Below are 25880 nucleotides of genomic sequence, written 5' to 3'. Positions count from 1 at the left end.
TGGTGGTGGAGGGTAAGGCAAACTGGACTTGAGGTTCTAAGCATTGCCCTCTAGTTCACAACACTTTTAAATGGAGAGCCACTTGCTCAACCGACAGCCAGTCCTTGAACTGGATTCGGGAGCTAATCTCAGACAACTCTTTATTAGTATGGATATACTGTGTGTGTGGCAACTGCCAAAAAAGCAAACAGGATGCTAGGAATTATTAGGAAAGGAATGGTAAATAAGACTGAGAATACTATAATGCCTCTGTATCGCTCCATGGTGTGACCTCATCTTGAGTATTGTGTCAGTTCTGATCGCTGTATCTCAAAAAAGATATAGTGGAATTAGAAAAGGTTCAAAGAAAAGCAACTAAACTGATAAAGGGGATGGAACTCCTCTCATATGAGGACAGGCTAAAGAGGTCAGGGCTCTTCAGCTTGGAAAAGAGACAGATAAGGGGAGATATGATTGAGGTTTACAAAATCCTGAGTGGTGTAGAACGAGCAGAAGTGAATCGATTTTTTGCTCTTTCAAAAAGTACAAAGACTAGGGGACACTCAAAGTTACACGGAAATACTTTAAAAACAAATAGGAGGAAATATTTTTTCACTCAATGAATAGTTAAGCTCTGGAACTCTTTGCTGCAGGATGTAACTGCGGTTAGTATATCTGTGTTTAAAAAAGTTTTGGACAAGTTTTTGGAGGAATGGTCCATAGTCTGCTATTGAGACAGATTTGGGGAAGCCACTGCTTGCCCTGTGATTGGTAGCATGGAATGTTGCTACTACATGATTTTCTACCAGGTACTTGTGACCTGGATTGGCCACTGTTAGAAGCAGGATACTGGGCTAGCTTGACCATTGGTCTGGTCCATATGGCTATTCTTATGTTCTTACCACTCAACCTCAAAAAACTTTTCCGGGGGAAAAGGGGAGGGTAGAAACAGAAGAAAGGGACTCAGAACCATCCAAGTATTTCCCCTTTTTTGGCGTGACCCTTCTTATTCCAAGTAACTTAGCTCTAAATGACCAGAAAAAAAAAATCCTAGCACAGGAACTCAAAAAGAGCAAAGCAACCCAGAACCTGCATGGTGTGCCATCTACTAGAGACAGAGAAAATACTGAATTCCTGTGCCTGCCTAATGCTATTATAGGGCAAATCACAAAGGCCTATTTTGTTTCTGTCTCCATCTGCTAATAGACAGACACAACCCACAGGATCTGGACTGGTCTGGTTTGGTAAGGATAATAAGGAAAATTGATTTTAACAGTAATCATAAAATCACATGCTCAACTGCAAGTTTTTTCAACACAGGAACAATTTTCATTTAGAAGAAAGGTACCCCCACTATATCATGTGTCTAATTTCCAATGTCCACATGGCAAGCAGTATTACCTACCCTGAATCAAACAGGGTGCAGGATACTACTTCATGTGTAAACTTTTAAAGTGAGAATACCAGCAGTAACTCCTGGAGACATACAGAAAATAAATTAATTCCTTGCTTCACATCCAGAAGTCAGCTTCTGTATTTTTCTTTCCTTTAAAATATTTCTTATTTTCTTTCTAAGGACGTTTCTTTCTCACTTAGGGCCCTATTTATTAAAGAATACTAAAAATCGCATGCTAAAAACATACTTTTAAAATGCACATTACTGTAAAATATTTATGCACTATTCACAGGAAATGTAATTTTATTGTAAACAGCTTTGATTTTTCCCTAAATTAGTTTAGTTTATTTTGCTTTATTAACAGCCAAACAGTCCTTTTGCTTAAGTGAGGTAAAAGTTTGCAGTTACTATGCACTGATTACCCAAATTATCACATGGCACCAGCAAAACTTATGTGTTAACTGTCGGGGGCACTCTCAGCATCCACCCACACAACCAACACAGAGAAAACACATTAACAGCATGACAGGTGATCTGCATTATATTGTGTGGTAACAGTTAGCACGCCCTTACTGCAAGGCACAGGCCACACTATAGCATTTGGGGCGCATACAATAGGGTGCCCAGTTACAGAATTGCTCCCTATGCTGCATGGGGAGTCCCTATTCTATAACAGCATCTAAGACGGTCAGATTCTGTTAGCATAAACCCGCATTGGTGTGCCAAAATGTAGGTGTGCCAATTTACATCAGTCAATAGCAGGTGTGAATGGATGCATCTTAGTGCAGCATTCAATAAGCTTGACATACAATATTCTGTAAATTGCATGCTTAAGTGGCAGTCCCTACTGTGATCCACAAACTTTTCTCTCTGCTCCAACCCTCCACCCCTCCCCGGCACCTCCCAACTCAAAACATAAATACTTTAGCTCATGAGGATCCCCAAATCCAACAGCTGAAGACTTCCTCCAAAGATGGCCAGAACTCCCTTTTACCATGCTTGGCAGGCGGCAGCAGCAACTCCTTGAGCAACCGATGCTGGCACCCCACTCATGCTTAGTTGACGGTGGCTCAAGTATGCTGCTGCTGACTGCAAAGCTTGGTAGAAGAGTGTTTCACCCACCTTTATAGAAGGTCCTCAGCTGGCGATGCTTAGAGATCCCTCACCAGCTACAGCAAGGGGTCAGGGCCGGTGTTAGACATGCTAGAGCCCAGGTCAGAAAATAATGGAGGGGGCCCTCTGGATCCCCTCCCCTCCCTACATCCCCTCTGATCTCCCCACCTGCCAGTACTATCCAACTGACATAGCCTCACCAAATGAAGAACAAGGGATCACAAATTAGAACCAAAAATATGTAGACAAAAATTGAATTGGGAACCTCAGCATGTACTGCAATAGTGGAGAAATAAAAACAGAAATTTCTTTTCTTTTCTACTGAATACAATAAAAAGCCATTTGCTATGCATATTTCCCAAAGCTAACATATTTCAGTTAAAAAATTCAAAATAAAATGCTTTTTCTACCTTTGTTGTCTAGACATTTTCTTTTTCCATCATATTGGTTCTAGTTTCTTTTTTCCGCTTTCCTGTCCATCTTCTGCTAATTCTCCATCATGCAGCTGCTGCCCATTTCTCCTCTCTCAATCCATTCCCTCACTACATTTGACATAATGATCTTTAACATTTCAGTTCTTTCCTCTCTTTTGTTTTCTTTTCTGCTTCTCTGTCCACTCATATTTCACCCTCTTTTTAACCCTTTTCCTTCTTTTTACTTTTCAGATACATATCACATTTCCATCTCTTTCTTTCACCCACTAGCTCTCCCATTCTAGTGGCATAGCCAAGGGTGGGCCCAGGCCCACCCACTAGCAGCACACCTGTGATGTGGCTGGCAGGGATCCCCAAGCCCCATCAGCCAAAAACTCCCAACAACTGTCCTTCCTGCATAACTTATAAATAGCAGATCTTCACCTGCAGCGAGCAGCACTGGCTCTACAGCCTTCCCTCTGATATATATCAGAGGGAAGGCTGTGGGGGCCAACATGAGCAGTGTGTATTAGTTGCTGCTCGCTGCTGGTGAAAATCTGCTACTTAAAAAATATGCAGGGGAGGGGGATATTTGAGAGACCATATGGTATGCAGGCGAGAGAGGGAGAGACCAAATCAATTGTGGGACAGGGCAGAGTTCTTCTACCCATCCATGTTGGGTCTAGGCTCACCCAAAATTGGGTGTCTGGCTATACCCCTGTCCCATTCCCCATCTCACTCCTTCCCCAGCCTTCAATCTATTCCCCATTATTATACTTCTACCCCCAGTAATAACTATCCTCATTCATTTCTATACCACAAACCCCCTTGGTATCTCCTACATGGTTCCACCATTCCCAGTGTCTCCCCTCCCTCTATCCTTCTAGCCCAGCCTCTGCTCCCTCTTCCTCCCCTCCCCACCCTCGCAGCCTGACATCTCCCTCTTCCATCCACTCCATCCCCCTAGCATCTTTCTATACTTTGTCTTCCCTCCTGCCCCCTCCCCTGTGTTACAGCATTTCTTCATCCCACCCATAGTCCAGCATCTCTCCCTCAATCCCTTTTGATCCTGGACCCAACATCTTCGTCCTTCTCCCCCCCCCTCCTCCTGTGCAGTAACTCTCCTTCAGTCTCTTCCACTCTTATGTTCGACATCGCTCCCTCATTGTCCATTATCTCTCTCTCTCTCTTGCACCCAAGGTCTAACATCTCTTCCCCCCACCTCGTACAGCATTTCTCCCTCCCCTCCATGTCCAACATTTCTCTCTCTTTCATCCCTTTCTCCCCTGTGCAGAATCTCTCCCTCCCTGGTCCAAAATTTCTTCCTCTCCAGCCCTTCACCCCCCCTGTGCAACATCTCTCCCTGCCCTACCATACCTTAAATCCAACAATTCTCCCTCTCTTGCCCCCATATGCAGCATCTCTCCCTCACCCTCCTCATGTCCAACAATCACTCCTCCACCCCCACTGTCCAACAATTCTCTCTCTCTTCTACCCCCCATGCAGCATCTCTCCTTCTCTCCATCTGCTCCACCCCCATGAACAACAATTTTCACTCCTACGCCCCTCCCTGTATAGCATCTTTCCCTCCTTCCCATCCTCATGTCCAACAACTCTCCCTCTATTCCATTGTTCAGCACTGCTCTAGAAGGTTCCAGGTATGGATCTTTCCCCTTTATACCTTAACAAGTGTCTGTCTTCAAAGGGTCGCTGCTGCCAACTGACCTGGAAACCTTCTCTCTGCTGCGTTTCTCCCAGGCTGTAAACAGGAAGTTGCGTCAGTTGTGGGGGGAGTAATGTGGCACAGGGGAGGTTTCTAGTTGAGCCAGCAACAGCGGCAGTGATTCTTACACACTGCTGGGGTCCCTTTGAAGACAGGTGCATGGTTAAGGGAGAGGGCAGATGCAAGACAGCAGTGGAAGCCTAGATTGCACCCCAATACTGGTGCTGTGTTATATATTTATATACATATATATGTAGTAGGGAAGGAAGGGGATGGGACTTGATTTACCACTTTTCTGTGGTTACAATCAAAGCAGTTTACATATTATGTACAGGTACTTATTTTGTACCTAGGGCAATGGAGGGTTACATGACTACACACACACTTTACATTTCAAATCCTATTTACCTGAAATATCCTGTCTGCATTCTGAGGCATGGCTGCAGGAGAATATGTGGGATCCATGTCAGTGAACTCCTCTGCAAAATTACCAACATCTAATTCATCCCGGATGACTGGTTTAAATGGAGCTGGTACTTTTTTGGCAGCCAAATCATCCCAGTTTATGTTCTAAAATAAAAATAGAGAATCCACTGTATAAATTTTTCCACTTAAACTTAATTTTGCATCCCTACAAAATAAGGACTTAAAAAAGGTAGAGAATAACAGTAGAGTACACGATACCAATAGACTGAACAGAAATTATTCAGTTGTATACAAAGTACACTATGAAGAGCTTCCTCATGTTGGGAGTAATTTGAGCACAAATTATAAGAAGAATTGTCATTGTACTGTTTCTTTTGAATTCTTTCTTTACAGAAAATGCTGTGAGAGAAAAAAAAAATCAATTTAAACATACATTGTATGTTTTGAGCCAGGCAGTGAGGGAACAGGCAACAAAAGGCTTTCCTTAGTAGTGCTGTGCACACCTGTTAAACAGCTATTTGCCTATAAAACACAGAACACACAAAGCCAACTGTCACAGTAAGAAACCGCTGAAAATGGTTTAGTGCCTTAAGTACTAATTTAGTTTCAATTCAAGAGTAACTCTTGCTTCACTCATATAAAATGCCATATGGCGCTGGTCTGATAAAAACCGTAAAGGAAAAGAAAAAAAAAGCTGCTGGGCAAAACCCCCAAATCATGCAGATTTGTTAATAATTCAGCAAAAGCATTATACAACTTGTAACATAGCATGACAAAGCATTTCCCTTTCTTCCAACAGCCCCCAACAAATCTATACTCTCCACTCTTTCTTATCCCACAAATTAGAGACCAATCCAAGCCCCAGTGGTGGAGGTTAGCAGCAGCAGCATGGATTTGCAAAGATGCAAGTTCAACACACATTCTTTTCCCAGGCTCTGTAAGCTCCTGGCCTCCATACAAGAGAAAGGGCTTGAAAGAGAACACGCACAGAGGGCTCTATGCATCTAAATTAATATTCCATGCTGCTTCTGCTGTTGCTGCTTCCACAGCCACCATGGGGTCTTAGACTGGCCTCTACTTTAGTACGTTTAGGCCTGTGGGGCAGGAGAGAATAAGGAAGGGGAGTTGTGGAAGGCTATTGTTGCATTGTCTTTTTCTTCTTGGGACGGAGTGGTCTGGATTCCACTCTGCTTGCTCGGCTGTGCATACAGAAGCCTCAACAACAAAGGGTTTCAAAAAAAAATTTTTTTTGCAGCACACACCTAACCCCCCCCCCCCAAAAAAAAAAAAACCCCTGTAACCTAAACCCATTCAACAAGGAGACATGTATTTTGAGAAAGGATAGCCGATACAGTAAAACTGGGGGACTTCTACTTCTATCCCTCTGCCTGTCGGCGTACCTCAGGGTTCTGTTCTTGGTCCCCTCCTCTTTTCTATCTACACTTCTTCCCTTGGTTCATTAATCTCATCCCATGGCTTTTCCTACCATCTCTATGCTGATGACTCCCAAATCTACCTTTCTACCCCTGATATCTCACCTTGCATCCAAACCAAAGTTTCAGCGTGCTTGTCTGACATTGCTGCCTGGATGTCTCAACGCCACCTGAAATTAAATATGACCAAAACCGAGCTTCTCATTTTCCCCCCCAAACCCACCTCCCCGCTCCCCCCGTTTTCTATTTCTGTTGATGGCTCTCTCATTCTCCCTGTCTCCTCAGCTCGAAACCTTGGGGTCATCTTTGACTCTTCTCTCTCCTTCTCTGCTCATATCCAGCAGACTGCCAAGACCTGTCGTTTCTTTCTTTACAACATCCGTAAAATCCGCCCCTTTCTTTCCGAGCACTCTACCAAAACCCTCATCCACACCCTTGTCACCTCTCGTTTAGACTACTGCAATCTGCTTTTTGCTGGCCTCCCATTTAGTCACCTCTCCCCTCTCCAGTCGGTTCAAAACTTTGGTGCCCGTCTCATCTTCCGCCAGGGTCGCTTTACTCATACTACCCCTCTCAAGACCCTTCACTGGCTCTCTATCCGTTTTCGCATCCTGTTCAAACTTCTTCTACTAACCTATAAATGTACTCACTCTGCTGCTCCCCAGTATCTCTCCACACTCGTCCTTCCCTACACCCCTTCCCGTGCACTCCGCTCCATGGATAAATCCTTCTTATCTGTTCCCTTCTCCACTACTGCCAACTCCAGACTTCGCGCCTTCTGTCTCGCTGCACCCTACGCCTGGAATAAACTTCCTGAGCCCCTACGTCTTGCCCCATCCTTGGCCACCTTTAAATCAAGACTGAAAGCCCACCTCTTTAACATTGCTTTTGACTCGTAACCACTCGCCTCCACCTACCCTCCTCTCTTCCTTCCCGTTCACATTAATTGATTTGATTTGCTTACTTTATTTATTTTTTGTCTATTAGATTGTAAGCTCTTTGAGCAGGGACTGTCTTTCTTCTATGTTTGTGCAGCGCTGCGTATGCCTTGTAGCGCTATAGAAATGCTAAATAGTAGTAGTAGTAGTAGACAAGACATTTTTCAGATATATAAATGACAGGAGGAAGTGCCATAATAGCATTGCGAGACTCAAAGCTGAGAGGGAGGAATATAGAGAAGCTGATAAGGATAAAGCTGAACTCCTTAATAATTATTTCTGTTCTGTGCTGACAGACGAAAGGCCGGGAGTAGGATGCAGAAAACAAATGCTAATGGGGATGGATGGATGTATGGTAGAACGGGACTGATTTTCAAAAGACTCTGTTCGGGAGGAGCTGGCTAAATTAAAATTAGACAAAGCGATGGGGCCTGATGGGATACATCCAAGGGTACTCAGGGAACTCGGAGATGTTCTGGCAGCACCGCTGTCTGACCTCTTCAATGCTTCCTTTACAGTCTGGAGTGGTCCCGGAGGACTGGAGAAGGGCAGATGTGATCCCTCTGCATAAAAGCGGAAGTAAGGAGGAGGATGGGAATTACAGACCTGTCAGTCTGACCTCAGTGGTGAGTAAACTAATGGAAACACTTCTAAAACAGAGAATCATGAGGTTTCTCGAACTGAATGGACTGCAGGACCTCAGGCAGCATGGCTTCATTAGAGGCAGGTCGTGTCAGATAAATCTGATTGATTTCTTAGACTAGGTGACCAAACAGTTGGATGTGGGAGGGGTGGTAGATGTGGTGTACTTGGATTTTAACAAAACCTTTGATACGGTCCCACACAGGCGACTGATAAATAAACTGAGTGCTCTTGGTATGGGACCTAAAGTGACTGACTGGGTTAAAAACTGGTTAAGTGAAAGGAGACAGAGGGTACTGGTAAATGGAGCTTGCTTTGAGGAAAGAGCTGTTATCAGTGGTGTACTGCAGGGACCAGCTCTTTTAAGAACATCTTTGTGAGTGACATTGCGGAAGGACTGTCTGGTAAGGTTTGTCTCTTTGCAGATGATAACAAACTCTGTAATAGGGTGGACAACCCAGAGGGTATGGATGGTATGAAGAAGGATCTAGCGAAGCTTGGTCCGATAATTGGTAACTAAGATTTAATGCTAGGAAATGCAGGGCCATGCACTCGGGGTACAAGAATCCAAGGGAACAGTACAATATAGGGGGGGTGAAGTGCTTCTGTGTCGGACTTGGGGGTGATTGTGTCTGATGACCTTAAGGTGGCCAAACAGGTAGAAAAGGCGACAGCCAAAGCCACAAAGATGCTTGGGTGCATAAGGAGAGGGATGACCAGCAGGAAAAAAGAGGTGATAGTGCCCTTGTATAAGTCTCTGGCTTATACAAGGGTACTATCACTGTGTGCAATTCTGCATACAATTCTGGAGACCGAGACCGCACCTACGAAAAGATGGAGTCGGTCCAGAGGGCAGCTACAAAATTAGTAAGCGGTCTCTATTGTAAAACATATAGGGACAGACCTAGGAACCTCAACATGTACAGGTACAAATAAGTACCTGTATACAATATGTATGCCGCATTGAGCCTGCCATGAGTGGGAAAGCACGGGGTACAAATGTAACTAAAAAAAAAAATGTATAAGCTAGGAAGATAGGCAGGAGAGAGGGGATATGATAGAGACGTTTAATTACCTCAGTGGTACCAATATATAGGAGGCAAGCCTTTTTCAAATGAAGGAAAACTCTGGAATGAGGAGGAATACGATGATGTTAAGAGGAAATAGACTTAGGAGGAATCTAAGAAAATATTCTTTCACCAAAAGGGTGGTGGGTGGATGCATGGAATGGCCTCCCGGTGGAGGCTGTGGAGTCAAAGACCATGTCAGAATTTAAGAACACGTGGGATAGGCATGTGGGATCCCTTAGGAAAGGAAGAGTTAGTGGTTACTGAGGATGAGCAGACTGAATGGGTCATTTGGCCCTTATACGCCATCATGTTCCTATGTTTCTAAAGTGTGTTTTATCTACAAAAACAAATCAGGCAATTGCTACCTTTCCATATGCCTTCAGCAATATGTAATGTAGTCAGAGCTGGAAGTGGTTAAATATATTGCATATTAATGGTGCAAACCCCATTCAAAATGTGCAGTAATTAATGTGTTACTGTAGAAGCATCCTATCACAACTTTTTCTTATTAATTTATTTTCAAAATATATTGCCTGCTATCATAGGCTGTTGGTGACTCAGCTGCTTGGGGGGGGGGGGGGGCTAAAGTGGGCACTCTTCTGCCTAGCCCTGCCCAGTGGGCAGGACTAGGTAGAAGAGAGTAAATTAAAATCCTTGGGGTGGGGGCAATACCTATGCTGCAGGAAAGGGACTGGGCCACTTTTGAACACAGCAAGGAAGGAGTCTCTCACTGTGAGGTTCTGGTACAGCTGCACCAGCTGTCTCCCCCCTCCCCCCAGTACCTTTGTTACTGGTGGTAATACGCAAACTCAATACACCCCAAGAATTATATACCAGAAAATCAATATAATGCACCAAAGCAATACAATATATTAAACAGAACAATATTTGCAGTATTATGGAAATATATGCAGGCACTTTAACACTAGGTCCCAGTCAGCCATAGCACCACAGTCCAGCATCTTCCAGTTGGCCACGTGAACAGTGGTGTTCAGGAGCACTGTAACAGAAATCCTGCGGTTAGTGGCAACCATAAAAACGTATGTTCCTTATACCAGTGATATCACTGGAACCTTCAGTTTCTCTGCCCCCATCAGCAGCGACATCACTGGCATTTATTAAACTTTATTAATTGTGTCTAATGACAATATCAAAACATAGGTCACTGGTTTATATTAAGCTTAAAAAGGGTGACCTGGCTGTGAAAATAAGTTTTTCTACCTGGAAAGCCTGTTTTATAGGCAGAATGTGCTTTTATAAAATTGCAGGAACATCACATGTACTTATACTCATGTAGTGTGTAGGTGCTTCTGGGAGTATAATTTGGACAGAGCAGAGGCAGAATCAGTGCCGTAGCGAGGGTGACTGACACCCGGGGCAGGTCGCCGCTGCGCACCCCCCCCCCCCCCGGGTGCAGCACGGCGCACCCCCCCTCCGGCGCGCACCCTCCTCCCCCCCCCCGAGCGCATTCTTACTTACTTTAGAAGCGAGAGGCGGGCGGGAGGGCCGATCTGCCCCCGAGTTCACATCGCTGGGAGCTGCGACGGCTCCATTGGTTTCTTGCTCTCTCTGCCCCGGAACAGGAAGTAACCTGTTCCGGGGCAGAGGGAGCAAGGAACCAACTGAGATGACACCCCCCCAGCGGCGTGCACCCGGGGCGGACCGCCCCCCCCCCTTCCTACGCCACTGGGCAGAATCACAATATATGTATATATTTTATAAAATACAGACATATACATAGAGTATGCACAAATATGCACATTTTCTTCTGAGTATGTGTAAATTTGGGTGCGAGAATTTGCATGTCACTAGGTTGTGGGTGGCTATTTTATAAAAGGCAAATAAGGCACCTATGCTACCTTCATGCTCTTTTATAAAATTACTTCCCATTAATATATTGTTAAAGAGTCAGATGGCAGGGCATTTGCCCCTTCCCACCTCAATCTCAGCCAAAAGACCAAGAAGAGATTCTCTTCAGCTTGCAGCTCCAAACCTAAGCTTGAATTTTAAGTAAAAACACATAGGTTACAGAGAATACAATGTATATACATCTTCTTACCTGGAAGAAGGGATGCTTTTTTATTTCATCAGAACCACCTGGACCACAGCCCAGTCTTTTTTGAGGGTCTTTTACCAAGAGACCTTGTATTATATCTTTCGTTATGTAACTCATTTCTGGAGGGTATGGAGGGTCATTTTTTAATATTCTCCTGCAGACAAGTCACATGTTGCAGTTAAATAAAAGTTTATACAACACTTATATACAACTCTGCAATGAGGCAAATCAGTGTCAAATTTGATATATTGTTGATTTCTGCAATCATAACTCACTTCTTTGTGGAGCAAATGATTTAGTTAACTAATTGGTTTTCAACCTTTTTTATGGACGGCAGCGGTTCCCCCATGTGATAGTTTTGGAAGATGCCTCATCAAAATGAATCACCCTTTATAAAGTCCCCACCCTCAGCCTCAACCAAAACGAGGTCCCAAGTTGGTCTCCATCGCCCTGTCCCCTCTCCACCAGACCAGCATTCCGTCTCCCCACCTCACCTTCTCCAGATGCCACTACAAGCTTCAGCCCTACCGCTGGAACAGCCATTTTTCTAGCAACGCATGGCTCTCATATTTGAGCTGTGCTGCACCTGAACTCCTGTGTTGTTCTCACAGTCTTGCAAGCATGGCAGAAGGTTCTGGCCACTATGGGGGTAATTCTATAATTGTGCATAGGATATTCCTATAACCAGGTGTGTATATATATATATATATATATGTGTGTGTATATATATATATATATATATATATATATATGTGTGTGTGTGTGTGTGTGCGCACCTAAATGTCAGAAATATGCATGTAACTTATAGATTACATGCATGCGAGTCCCAGCCATTCTCCATTTGTCTAGGTGTATGCCTACTTGAAAAACATGTGTTTTGTAAGATACGCACATCTATATATATAAAAGGCAACCCCAACGATCTGAAGCCTCCACGGAAGTTGAGGCGCCCGAGATATCCGGTGTGCCCTGGAGTGTCTGCAGTGCCCTCGCGTCAAAACGTCATGACGCGTCAAAACGTCATGACGTCGAGGGCGGAGCTATTGACACTCGAGGGCCGAAACGGCCCACAGCGAACAAGGCAACTAGCTTCGAGGGACGGAGGGAGGGCGAACAAGGCAAGTAGCTTCGAGGGACGGCGGGAGGGGGCCCCTTGCTAGCGCCCGTTTCATTCCGTTCAGAAACGGGCATTTTTTCCTAGTATTTACATAATAGTGGTTTGGTGAATTCTTGGCATTTATGCACATAATTAATAACATAGTAGCACAGTAAATGACAGCAGATAAAAGACCTGTATAGTCCATCCAGTGTGCCCAACAAGATAAACTCATTTTACATGGTATGTGATACGTTATATGTATACCCGAGTTTGATTTGTCCTTGCCTTTTCTCAGGGCACAGGCCGTAGAAGTCTGCCCAGTACTGTTCTTGAACTAAGTTCTGAAGCTAACGTCGAAGCCCCTTAAAATTTATACTCCAGCCCATCCATATCTATTCAGTCACGATCAGGGCGCAGACCGTAGAAGTCTGCCCAGCTCCCGTTTTGTAAACATTTATTTCCAGCTCGGGGTTGTGGGGTTTTAGGGTGAAGTTTGAAACTTAATTCTGTGCTGGATATTTTGGTCTTCGACCGCCTTAAGAAACTAGGTGAATGGAGCCATCTACTTTTCTGGAGCAGGGCAGGGTTTTTCTTGTTTGGGGGGGGGGGGGTAATTTTATTAAGTAACTTAAGTGCGCAATTTGTTATTATCTTGCAGACTGTTACTTTACCAATTCAATTCTGCTTACCTCAACAGTGGGTAGGGATGGATTTTGGAAGGGATAAGAGAGGGGAGGGGGGAATTGTTAAAATGTTGACTATGTTTATGTTACTTTGACATCAATAAAAATGCTGAAACATTAAAAAAAAAATCTAAATTTCTTTAGTCAGATTATAGCCAGCAGGAGGAGGAAGGGAGGGCTGAGATTTCTAACTGATTAAAATTCTGATAGCTACAAGGAAGCTAGGCAAAATATGATGGTGAAAGGGAAAACGGAAAGGGAATGGGTCAGTTGTGCTGGAAAAGTGGCTGAGGGTTAATGCAAATATATTTTTTTAGATCAGCAATCACACCTCTACTCTCATGAGTACTCTGTAATCGATCTCACCTGTGAAGAAGATGCAGATGCTTACAATTTCAATGGTTTTAGTTACTATTTATATGTATGGCCCCTGTTTCACTCTAGTCTTATTTCTTGTTCTGTGCTATTAGGCACACTCCAGCAAGAAATCTCTGACTAGTTGACCCAACAGGATAGATTCACAGTCATATCTATGGCTAAAGGGATAAAATACAGCTCTCATCATTGTTCTCAGTTATATTTTTTAAATGCCAACAGGAAAATGGTAGATACAAATCAAGGCCAGGTATACATATAAATTAGCACATATGAATTTATCTTGTTGGGCAGACTGGATGGACCGTACAGGTCTTTTTCTGCTGTCACCTACTATGTATGTATGTTAGGTGTTGCTGCCAGAGTGCAAATTGTTATCTGATCATCAAGAAAGGCATGAGTTCAAGATAGGAACGGAATCGTTTACACTTTAGACCATAATGCCGGGTTGGGCCGGTCTTTTAAGGGGCCCTTAATGCGCAGCAGGCCTACCGCAGGCTTGCTCTGTGCCAATTCACTACTACTACAGGAGACCAGTGGTAGTTCCCATCCCCCACTGCGCGCCACTTCCGGCATCTAAAAATACGTTTTCTATTTTTAGCGCCAGAGGCTTACTTAGCGGTAAATGGGCAGCCCTGTGCAGTGCACAGTTACCACCTCCTAAATAGGTGGCGGTAAGGGCTCCCCCAGGAAATGGCTGCGGCATTAACTGTTTACCTTACCGCACAGCCATTTCCTTTTAAAAAAAACCCAGCCTCTTTACCCGCTGAGGTAAAAGGGGGCCTCGGTGCATGGCAAATCCACACACTACTACTACTTATCATTTCTAAAGCGCTACTAGACGTACGCAGCGCTGTACACTTGAACATGAAGAGATAGTCCCTGCTGGACAGAGCTTACAATCTAATCAAGACAGCCAAATAAGGCAAATAAGGGACAAGGACAAAGAGTAGTAAGATTCCGGAATCCCAAAGAGTCGTAAGATTCTATACAGAATCCCAAAGAGTAGCAAGATTCTGGAATCCCAAAGACTACTACTACTACTTATCATTTCTATAGCGCTACTAGACGTACGCAGCGCTGTACACTTGAACATGAAGAGACAGTCCCTGCTCGACAGAGCTTACAATCTAATCAAGACAGACAAATAAGGCAAATAAGGGACAAGGACAAAGAGTAGTAAGATTCCGGAATCTCAAAGAGTCGTAAGATTCTATACAGAATCCCAAAAACTACAGTGGTGGAAATAAGTATTTGATCCCTTGCTGATTTTGTAAGTTTGCCCACTGACAAAGACATGAGCAGCCCATAATTGAAGGGTAGGTTATTGGTAACAGTGAGAGATAGCACATCACAAATTAAATCCGGAAAATCACATTGTGGAAAGTATATGAATTTATTTGCATTCTGCAGAGGGAAATAAGTATTTGATCCCCCACCAACCAGTAAGAGATCTGGCCCCTACAGACCAGGTAGATGCTCCAAATCAACTCGTTACCTGCATGACAGACAGCTGTCGGCAATGGTCACCTGTATGAAAGACACCTGTCCACAGACTCAGTGAATCAGTCAGACTCTAACCTCTACAAAATGGCCAAGAGCAAGGAGCTGTCTAAGGATGTCAGGGACAAGATCATACACCTGCACAAGGCTGGAATGGGCTACAAAACCATCAGTAAGACGCTGGGCGAGAAGGAGACAACTGTTGGTGCCATAGTAAGAAAATGGAAGAAGTACAAAATGACTGTCAATCGACAAAGATCTGGGGCTCCACGCAAAATCTCACCTCGTGGGGTATCCTTGATCATGAGGAAGGTTAGAAATCAGCCTACAACTACAAGGGGGGAACTTGTCAATGATCTCAAGGCAGCTGGGACCACTGTCACCACGAAAACCATTGGTAACACATTACGACATAACGGATTGCAATCCTGCAGTGCCCGCAAGGTCCCCCTGCTCCGGAAGGCACATGTGACGGCCCGTCTGAAGTTTGCCAGTGAACACCTGGATGATGCCGAGAGTGATTGGGAGAAGGTGCTGTGGTCAGATGAGACAAAAATTGAGCTCTTTGGCATGAACTCAACTCGCCGTGTTTGGAGGAAGAGAAATGCTGCCTATGACCCAAAGAACACCGTCCCCACTGTCAAGCATGGAGGTGGAAATGTTATGTTTTGGGGGTGTTTCTCTGCTAAGGGCACAGGACTACTTCACCGCATCAATGGGAGAATGGATGGGGCCATGTACCGTACAATTCTGAGTGACAACCTCCTTCCCTCCGCCAGGGCCTTAAAAATGGGTCGTGGCTGGGTCTTCCAGCACGACAATGACCCAAAACATACAGCCAAGGCAACAAAGGAGTGGCTCAGGAAGAAGCACATTAGGGTCATGGAGTGGCCTAGCCAGTCACCAGACCTTAATCCCATTGAAAACTTATGGAGGGAGCTGAAGATGCGAGTTGCCAAGCGACAGCCCAGAACTCTTAATGATTTAGAGATGATCTGCAAAGAGGAGTGGACCAAAATTCCTCCTGACATGTGTGCAAACCTCATCATCAACTACAGAAGACGTCTGACCGCTGTGCTTGCCAACAAGGGTTTTGCCACCAAGTATTAGGTCTTGTTTGCCAGAGGGATTAAATACTTATTTCCCTCTGCAGAATGCAAATAAATTCATATACTTTCCACAATGTGATTTTCCGGATTTAATTTGTGATGTGCTATCTCTCACTGTTACCAATAACCTACCCTTCAATTATGGGCTGCTCATGTCTTTGTCAGTGGGCAAACTTACAAAATCAGCAAGGGATCAAATACTTATTTCCACCACTGTACTACTACTACTTATAATTTCTATAGTGCTACTAGACGTACGCAGCGTTGTACGCTTGAACATGAAGAGACAGGCCCTGCTCGACAGAGCTTACAATCTAATTAGGACAGACAAACAGGACAAACAAGAGATAAGGGAATATTAAAGTGAGGATGATAAAATAAGGGTTCTGAACAAGTGAACAAGGGTTAGGAGTTAAAAGCAGCATCAAAAAAGGTGGGCTTTTAGCTTAGATTTGAAGACGGCCAGAGATGGAGCTTGACGTACCAGCTCAGGAAGTCTATTCCAGGCATATGGTGCAGCAAGATAAAAGGAACGGAGTCTGGAGTTAGCAGTGGAGGAGAAGGGTGCAGATAAGAGAGATTTACCCAGTGAACAGAGTTCCCGGGGAGGAATGTAGGGAGAGATGAGAGTGGAGAGGTACTGAGGAGGCCATTTTACCGCAAGTTGGTAAAAGGGACCCTAAGACAGGGATGTAGAAAAAATGTAATTAGCAACTGACAAATAGATGAATAAACAGTCTCAGACTGAAAAGGAGATGGTCACCTGCTTTTAACTTATTAAAAAAAATAAAATAAATAAAGAACACATATATACTGACACATAGCCTTTCCATGTTATTTAAGAAAATAAATGTTGTCTTTTAGAGAAGGGTCAGAGTCACTGGCTTCACCTCTGTTTTTTCAAACATTCTATTTATAGATCAGATGATAATGTATGTTTCATCTATTATTGCAGCTTCAGCTTCAGGAGAAAAATTCACACTCTGTCACAGTTAGTTTCCCCATTCTTAACACATGTAAACCAACTGTAAATTGTTATATTACAATTTTCAGCGAATGAAGAACAAATTAGTGTATAATGTCATGCTTTACCTAGAAATCTCAGATTGAGAATTTTTCTCTCCATCAACAGTAAATGGAGATGCTCCTGTTAACAATTCATACATTAGGACACCCAAACTCCACCAGTCCACTGCCTGCAAAACAGAAAGTACTACATGTCATGTGATACATATGAACAATTTAAAAACAATTAATTAAAGGCCATGACAACTACATAACAGCTATGATGAGCCTAAGAGTCAATAACCTCAAATTACTGAAATCATAGGCGCCGACTCCGTGGGTGCTGTGGGTGCTCGAGCACCCCCAATATTTCACCCACCAGAAGTTCGTTCCCTCCCTCCCTCCGAATTTTAAAAGTCATCTATTTTACCTTGTCGGGGTTAGGGCGGCAGCAGCGGTAAAAAGCATGCAGGCTCGGCTCGGTGCTTAGTTCAGTTTTCCCTTCTCTTTCTCTCAGCTCTGGTCCCGCCCTCATTTCCTGTTTCCGCAAGGGTGAGACCAGAGCTGAGAGAGAGAGAGAAAGGAAAACTGAATTAAGCACCGAACCGAGCCTGCATGCTTTCTACCGCTGCCTCCACCCTAACCCTGACGAGGTAAGATTGATGACTTTTAAAATTTGGAAGGAGGAGGGCCTGGAACTTGAAGGGAAAGAGGGAGGAAGGGAACGATGATGACCCTGGAACTGAAAGGGAGGGAGGGACGACGACCCTGGAACTGGGAGGGAGGGAGGGACCCTGAAACTGGGAGGGAGGGCGGACCCTGGAACTGGGAAGGAGGGAGGGCGGACCCTGGAACTGGGAGGGAAGGTGGAACGGAGGGAGGGGGAGGGGCCCTGGAACTCGGAGGGAGGGGGGAGGGAAAGGAGAGAGAGAGGGGAGGGAAGGGGGCCTGGAACTGGGAGGAACTGGGAGGGAGGGGGGCCTGGAACTCGGAGGGAGGTGGAGGGGGAAGGGGTCAAGGGGGAGGGGGGACTGCACCACCTGTAAAAAAAAAATCAGTACCCCCAATCATTTTGAAAAGTTGGCTCCTATGACTGAAATGATATTCAACAACTAAAATGGAAATTTTCAAATCAGTGCTGTATTTACAGAAATGCCTAACATTTAGGTGAATTTACATATGTGCACAAGGCCAGAGTTTTAGTTATAAACACACTTTGGGATTTTCAAAAGAATGCATGTTTTGTAGCTCAGAAAAATTATGTGAACCAAACAGCAGATGTAAATGTGTGTGCACAGCTATCCTGGGGTAATTTTCAAAACAAAACTACGGCTGCACTTTCACCTTGAAAATCCATGATGAAAAGTATGCAAATACAACTGCAAAGATACAGATAAGCAGTACATTTTATTTTTCTAGTACATCAATGATAATCATGAAGAATTCCTATTCTTCCTTTACAATTAGTGATCTTTTTCAGAAGCTGAAAAAACATACTTTGGGCTAATATTCAAGGTACTTATTGAGTTAGCAGGCACTGCTAACTGGGTAAATGTCAAGCAAGTGGGATATCCAGCAGCACTAACTAGATAGTACTGCCAAATATCCCCTCTGACCGCCTCTGAGCTATCTGGACAGTGCTAGTGCAGTCCATGCATGAAGCTGGGCACAGGCAGAAGGTAATTTCTTAGTGGCCATATTCAGACTGTAAGCCAGATAACTAATGGGAACTTGTTGGGTTAGCAGTATGAATATGGCCGCTAACCCGATAAAATTTCCGGGTCAGTGCTGAAATCAAATATTCATTAGGCTGGCCAAATATTCCAGATACACCAGCCTGTGCTCCTGGCCAATTCATCTGTTACCAAACCACCATTTACAGACTGAAAAACTGCCCCACAAGATAATATTGACAAGAGAAGACTGCACAGGAAGTTCTACCACCGGCTGGAGATTGAGAAATATAGGATTTTAAACTGCTAACATCATAGTTCATTACTTCTCAGTCTCTACTTCCTGGCAGAGAGGCCTAAACAAGCATCTAGACTGGTCTGATGGGACAATAAGAAATTACTCTCTTAAAGTAATGAGAAGTACAGCCCCAAAGCAATTGAGTGTTGTCTTGGTTCTGTTTGCACCCAATTAATCTGTGCTGTCTACTCAGCTGGCATTGCTAGAGGTGCCTCAATGATGGGCCCTTTGCAATAGCCAGTTCTCTCCTTTTCAATACTCTTGCCATTATGAGGGTAATTTTATAACACATCACCGACAGGCAGATGATCAAAAGCCCCGCGCTGTTCCAAACAGCGCTCTAAACTAGCGCTGGAACAGCGCGGGGCTTTACCGCACCGATGATCAGAGATAATGCATGCAGATTTAAGCAGCGTATCTCTGATCATGGGGTAGAAGTGCGGGCGAATTGTGCCGAGCATGCACTCAGCACAATCCTCCAGCTCTTGTTTGACAGGTCTGGGCTGTCAAAATCCCAAACCTGTCAAACACAGGGGCTAGAGGTTCATGGGACCACCAGGCCCTAACTACCCCTGCCCCAAGCAATGGGGGCTGGAGGTCCGGCGGACCTCCGGTCCCCCCCCCCCCCCGACAATCCCACCCCCCCAGCCCCCCCAAACCCCCATAAAAAAGACTCCCTGGTGGTCCAGTGGCCGCCGTCGCTGCCGGTCAAACCCCCCCCCTTCCCTCCCTCCCAGCGAGCGACAGGGGTGGGCGGACCTCCAGCCCACCACAACTCCCAGAGTTGTCTGCCGCCGAATCCCTGGTAAAAATAACCCCGAACCCCCTCCCGGCCCCCCTACCTTAGTTGGAGGAGGGACGCAACCTGCCTCCCTCCTCTTCCTTCGACGCCGCAAAATGGCGGCGCCCAGCCCTGCCCAGTGCATCCTGGGATGCGCTGGGCGGGGCTACACACCATATAAGGGAGGAACTCCCAAAAGCAGGTGTAAACGCATGCACATATTTTATAAATATGTGTAATTTGCAATTCCATCTGCTCTCTGCCCATTCTCCTTCTCATAACATGCATTCACATGGGTTCCAAAAAGTATACACCTTTTCATTGCACATTCTTATATGTGAATAACCTGTGGGCCATTTTTATAAGAAGCCATTTACATGCAAAAAAAAATCCTTTGTAAAATAACTCTGTATGTGCTGAATTAGATATACTTAAGTTTAGGAAATAGCTAAAAGCTATTTTCTTTTCTTTTAATGATACAGTTTGAAGTAAAACTTTATATTGTTAGATCTTGCCTTTTTAATATGTATGTTCTAAATGAATGTTTATTTTGTACATTTTGCATTGTTTTGTTACTATCTGTTTTAGATATGCGATTATATGGTACATTTCGATGTAATTAATTTCTGATATTCATATATGTTATTCACCTAAGCTACTTAAGTAGGCTATAAATTTAAAAAATACATTTTCTTAAATCATTTTGTCAGGTTTTTTTTTTTCTACATGTCTACAATGATGAGAACAGACTACCTAAAGAAAAGCTGGAAATAATCCTTCATGCCTTCTGGAATTTAGATTAGATATACAAGATTTTAACAATAGTAAAACTGCATTGTAGGGAAATAATTACCTCCCTCACCTGTCCTTAACAAGTACAGTTAAAAACAGTCAGGATGAAGAAGCCCTGTCAGAAACAATCATTTTATATTAAAGGGCCTACAATGAAATGCTCTTAGAAAAGCTTTGCATAAACATAATACCTTGTCATGTCCTGTTTCTCCTCCTCTGACAATCTCTGGTGCCATATATTCTATAGTTCCACAAAAAGAATAGGTTCTTTCTTTCTGAAACAGAAAAAAATATTCACTATTAAGAAAAAAGTCTTTAATCGCTCTTTTGTTGAACTGTATCACTGCAGTAATTACAAACCTATGCAATCACGTTTTCTTTTTATTCCACGAATCCACACATATACCTGTCAATTTATGGATAACAGGAAAGGCTTGGGTTCTTAAGTGAAAAAAACATCAGAAAATACATTTCCAACTTCACTTTTGTGATAAAAGCATGGACAAACAGATTCTACCAGTGTTCTAGAAAAAGCATAAAACCTTTCACTGCTACAGCCATGCCAAATTGCTGTCTTCAGAGCAGGGGCGTAGCTAGAAAACAGATTTTGGGTGGGCCAAGGCAAGAAGTGGGTGGGCACCAAGTGTCCCCCCCCCCCCCCCCCAAAAAAAATATCTCAGCTGGCGGGAAAACACTTCTTTCCACCTTGGCAGTCTGAAGCAGGCATGCGCTGAAAACTGAGCATGAGCAGGTGCCGGTATCGTGGAGAGTAGTGTTTTCGTTACTATCAGGGGGAAGTCTTCAGCTGGCGGAGCTTGGGATCCCCACCAGCTACCGCTAAATGTGTGCTACTGTTGGATGGGCCTCAGCCCTAAGTGGGTGGGCCCCAGCCCACCCAGGCCCACCTCTGGCTACAACACTGCTTCAGAGAAAATCTGATACAAGTTCTTATTTCACTTTAAGTCACACGTCAGCATTGCATAGGACACAGCAGGTCTACCCACAACTCAGTTAATCTAAGTTTACCTACTGAAGGCCTCTGGAAAGTATTATAGTTCTGACCACTGATCTCAACTTCAAGGTGATGTAAGTGTATACCAGATGTCTCCAAACTGTCAGGTTGTCGTGTTACAGGAGCAGGTTTCTTAATAATGCAGACCAAACATGCAAGCTCCTGAAGCTCAGTCTTCAAAAGGAATTCACACCAACTTGGAAATAAAGGTGTCTTTAGATTAAAAGATTCTATACAGGGCAAACATTGGGAAAGAGGGATATGCTGAAAAAGTTCTGCAATTCCTTCATGTATAAAAAACACAAGTCTCCGAGATGCAGCGGGTATAGCAAAATAAAACAGAAATAGGTGCTTATATGGAAGGAAACATTACGTTGCAGCAGATGAATCCAGAGACAGATAGGTTGTGCCCATCTAACAGCAGGTGGAGATAGACAGCACTGTACTGAACTCAGTGTTATAGGACGGCCAGCTCCACCTCTAGTCAGTATATGTCATAACCAAGCAGAAGGAAGAAAACTCCCCTAATCCAAAAAATCTTCCTCACAGAAGAAGCAGCAGCACCAACAGACAAGAATAGCATCCAACACACACATCGAAAAAAGAACATTCAACAGAGACCTGGAACCAAGAGGCACAGTGAGGTGAACAGCAGCGAAAAGGTTGGCTCCTGGATTCATCTGCTGCGACCAAAGGAAAGAAAATGATCCTAGGAACTGAAGCACTGCAATCACCCAGGAGGTAGAATGGCGACAGTCCGCTGACGAGTCTGCTCTGATCAGTGAGTCGTCAAGGTAGGAATGAGCCCATATCCCCTCTTTCCACAGATATGCCATGACTACCACCATCACCTTGGAAAAGGTTCTGGGAGTTGTAGCCAAACCGAACGGCATAACTGAAAATTACAGCCCAAACCAGCAAAGCAGGGAAAACGCTAATGAGGAAGTCAAATGGGAATATGTAAATATGCCTCCTTGGGATCCAGGGCTGCCAGAAATTCCCCTTCCTAAACTGCCACCATGACGGACAGCAGAGTCTCCATACAAAAATGCTTGACCTTCAGAAACTGATTCACCTTTTTGAGATCCAACACAGAGTGAGACTGCAAGCCCTTCTTGGGACCCACAAAGTAAATGGCGTAGCAGCCCTCTCCGATCTCGTTAGCTGGTAGCAGAACCACTGCTCCCAATTCCGGTAAGGAGTGAAGAGTGGCCTGCACCGCCTGCTGCTTTGCATGGGCACTGCATAGGGACTACAAAAAACAATTGCCAATAGGAAAGGAGAAGTCTAACTTGTACCTGTCATGGATAATCTCTAAAACCCACTGGTCCGTGGTAACCTTGAACCAGTGCTTGTTAAAAAGGGGCTTTCGGCCCCCCATTTTCAGCTCCGAAGAGTGGGCCGGCAACCCATTTTTAGGCAGCCTGAGCCCTCACGACCTAAAGCTCGCTTGTCAGCCAGAAAGGAAAACCGTGGCTGAAATCAGGACCTCTGGAATGAAGAGAGGCCCACCCCGGACTAGGGTTACCATATGGCTCCAGAAAAAGGAGGACGGATTGAGCCAGCCGGGTTTTACTTCCATTGCTTTGAAAGCAATGGAAGTAAAACCCGACTGGCTCAGTTACTTCCATTGAAAGCAATGGAAGTAAAACCCGACTGGCTCAATCCATCCTCCTTTTTCTGGAGCCATATGGTAACCCTACCCTGGACAATACTGCCGCATCTCCCGGAGACAAAAGTGAGCCACTCTGGTAAATGCGGGGCCTTTAGAGTTCCCCAGGTTCTTGACTAACTTCACCAGGTCTTTGCCAAACAGGAGCTTACCCTGGAAGGGCAACTTTGTAAGACAATGTTTCGATGTCACATCTGCTCAGTACTGCCCAGTGCCGCAGTCACAACAACTGTTGGGCTGTGACCACCAAAGACATCTGCTTACCGGAAGAGCAGACCAGATTGTATAGTGCAACCGCCAAGTAAGAGAGGAAAGACATCTGCCAGTGGTGCTCCAGGATCCTCCTCAGATCCGCTGCCTGTTTGGCCCAACTAAGGCAGGCCCACGCTGCATACGAACTACAAATGTCAGATTGGAGAGCGAGTGAGGACACCTCGAACACGAACTTCAGAGATGCCTCCAGCTTCCGATCTTGCAAGTCTTTCAGGGCAATGCCCTCCCTCCACTGGGAGGGTAGTCTTCTTAGTGACCGCGGCCACAAAATCATCCACCTTGGGCATACGACCGTTCTCCAGGTGAACCGGTGCAAATGGGCACAGCCATGACATCGCCTTTGCCACCTTCAATATGGTATCGAGAGACATCCTCTGAGCCGTAACAAACTCTTGAATGGCCTCGTGAACCATGAAGGCTCTAGGCGGTCGCCTAATGAAAGACATCGGGTTCATCGCTGTAGAGGCATGAGCCCTCTAATCCTTGATATTAAATGCCTCCAGCGCGGACTTCCGGTGGAGCGGCGAGCCAAGATGGCCGCTGTAAGGTGAGCTCCTGCAGGCAACGACCAGGGATCATTCTGATTACAGCAGCCCAAGCCCCCAGAACAAGACGGAGAAGACGGGGTAGTGCGGAGGAGAGTCCCAGGCTCATAATTGGGAAACGCGAAGCCGCTTGGTGAAGACGGAGCGGCGAAAAACGGCGATCGCGCACCCACCCGACCGAAACCACGTGGAGCCGGGGCCGGAGGAGGCCGGCGAGACGCGGGGAGCGGAACACCTAGCTCGATGCGGGCGGGAGACCTGGAGGCTAAAAGATAGAAAGGTCTCGCCGATGTTGCTGATGTGCTCGGGAGCGGGCGATTGAGACCGCAGCTAAGAGCAACCAGATGAGAGCACGGCGGAGGACGGACAAGAACGTGGGGCAAAAGGAGCATAAGGTACCGTGCTATAAGGAGAAGATGGCGGAGAGATAGTGGGAAGAGAAGCGTGGGGAAACAAGAGCAAGGAATACTGCACCAATCCCTGTAAATGAACATGTGGCAATTGAAAAATAAAGAGACAGAGGAATACTTAGCATAGAGACCAAGAATAATAAAACAGTATCCAGCACAAATAACAAGCCGAGTTAATTCTCTGCAGCTGAGAAACGGAGACAAAAACAGTATTAAATCAGTGGAATAGACTGTAGTTGCCCCGTGCATTGCTGTATGGCTACCAGAAGCTCCAGGAGAGAGCCGGAGAAGAATAAGAACGGGGGTATAAAGATGGCGGACAAAAATTCCCCACCGTCACCAACAGTGAGCTCTGTTTGGGCCACGGAAATTGTCACGGAGGTAAAAATGGCGGTGGAGGAAACTATGAACAATAAATTGCAGCAAATAATTGACAAGCTTGAAGGAATGGACCAAAGAATCACCACGTTTACCAACGAGTTCCAGGAGGTTCAACAGCGACTGGGAGAAGTGGAAACCTCCACGCAGGAGGCATCAAAATCCATCGAGCATTTACAAGCAATGGTGACAACCTTGGAAGACAAAGTGGACGACCTGGAGAATCGATCTCGAAGGAATAATCTTCGGCTGGTAGGCATACCAGAATCAATACCAGAGGCGGAACTGAGAGGTTTTTTGGAGCCATGGCTCACCAAGCTTTTGACTAACCAGAGTACCGCGGGACCAATTAAGATAGAACGAGCACACCGGTTGGGTCCAAGAAGAGAGAATAATACACGGCCAAGAGTGGTCATATTGCGATTGCTACACTATCAACATAAGATGGATGTGTTGATAGCTATACGGAAAGGAGGGAAGCTGGAGGTGGACGGACATAAGATACTGTGTTTCCAGGACTATTCTACCAAAGTGTCCCTCCAGCGCAAGCAATATTCGCAAATATGTGGGAGACTGCACAAAATGCAGATAAGGTTCAGTCTATTATATCCAGCAAAATTGAGAATCCAGCACAATGGCTCAGTCAGATTTTGTGACACGGTGGAAGCCGCTCAAGCATTCGTGGACCGGCTGGAGGATGAAAGGCCTGGAACGTCGAGTAAAACCTGAGTGGTGCGGTGACAAGAAAAGAGAGACTGGTACAATAGTAAGAGGAAGAGCAGAAGTGGTGAGGAAACCAGAGACTATTTGATGCAGAGTTAAAAAGTTTTGAAGATGTTGATACTGTTTGTAAAGTTAATAAGGTAAACTGAGGGGGGAGGGGATAAATGACACACAAGTAGGGATTGGTCTAGAGGGATCCCTGGTCGGAAGCACGGAAGTACAGCACTATAGGTGCCAATAAGAATATGGGGGAGAAGGGTAGTAGGGGGGAGGGTGGGGGAGGAAGGGGGAGAGGGTTAATGTGGAACAAAATCTTCATGGTAACAGAAGAACAGGGGAATACAGGCAATATAGTAGGGG

At 45.0% G+C, this 25880-nt stretch overlaps 1 protein-coding gene across 1 annotated transcript in view; it reads right to left on the bottom strand.

The window, feature by feature from the left end:
- RPS6KA5 (ribosomal protein S6 kinase A5) overlaps positions 1 to 25880 on the bottom strand; it is a 183826-nt gene that overhangs the window by 41884 nt on the left and 116062 nt on the right. The window contains exons 6-9 of the mRNA XM_030215299.1: positions 20699 to 20782; positions 17051 to 17154; positions 11193 to 11343; positions 5033 to 5194 (exon numbers count right to left, since the gene is read on the bottom strand). Of these exons, the coding sequence (XP_030071159.1) occupies positions 5033 to 5194; positions 11193 to 11343; positions 17051 to 17154; positions 20699 to 20782 (501 nt within the window). The remainder of the gene's footprint in view (positions 1 to 5032; positions 5195 to 11192; positions 11344 to 17050; positions 17155 to 20698; positions 20783 to 25880) is intronic.

This window comes from Microcaecilia unicolor, chromosome 9 (genome assembly GCF_901765095.1).
Source record: "Microcaecilia unicolor chromosome 9, aMicUni1.1, whole genome shotgun sequence".
Lineage (NCBI taxonomy): Eukaryota > Metazoa > Chordata > Amphibia > Gymnophiona > Siphonopidae > Microcaecilia > Microcaecilia unicolor.
The sequence above is the reverse complement of the archived record's forward strand: the minus strand, read 5'-3'. Positions and strand labels throughout refer to the sequence as shown.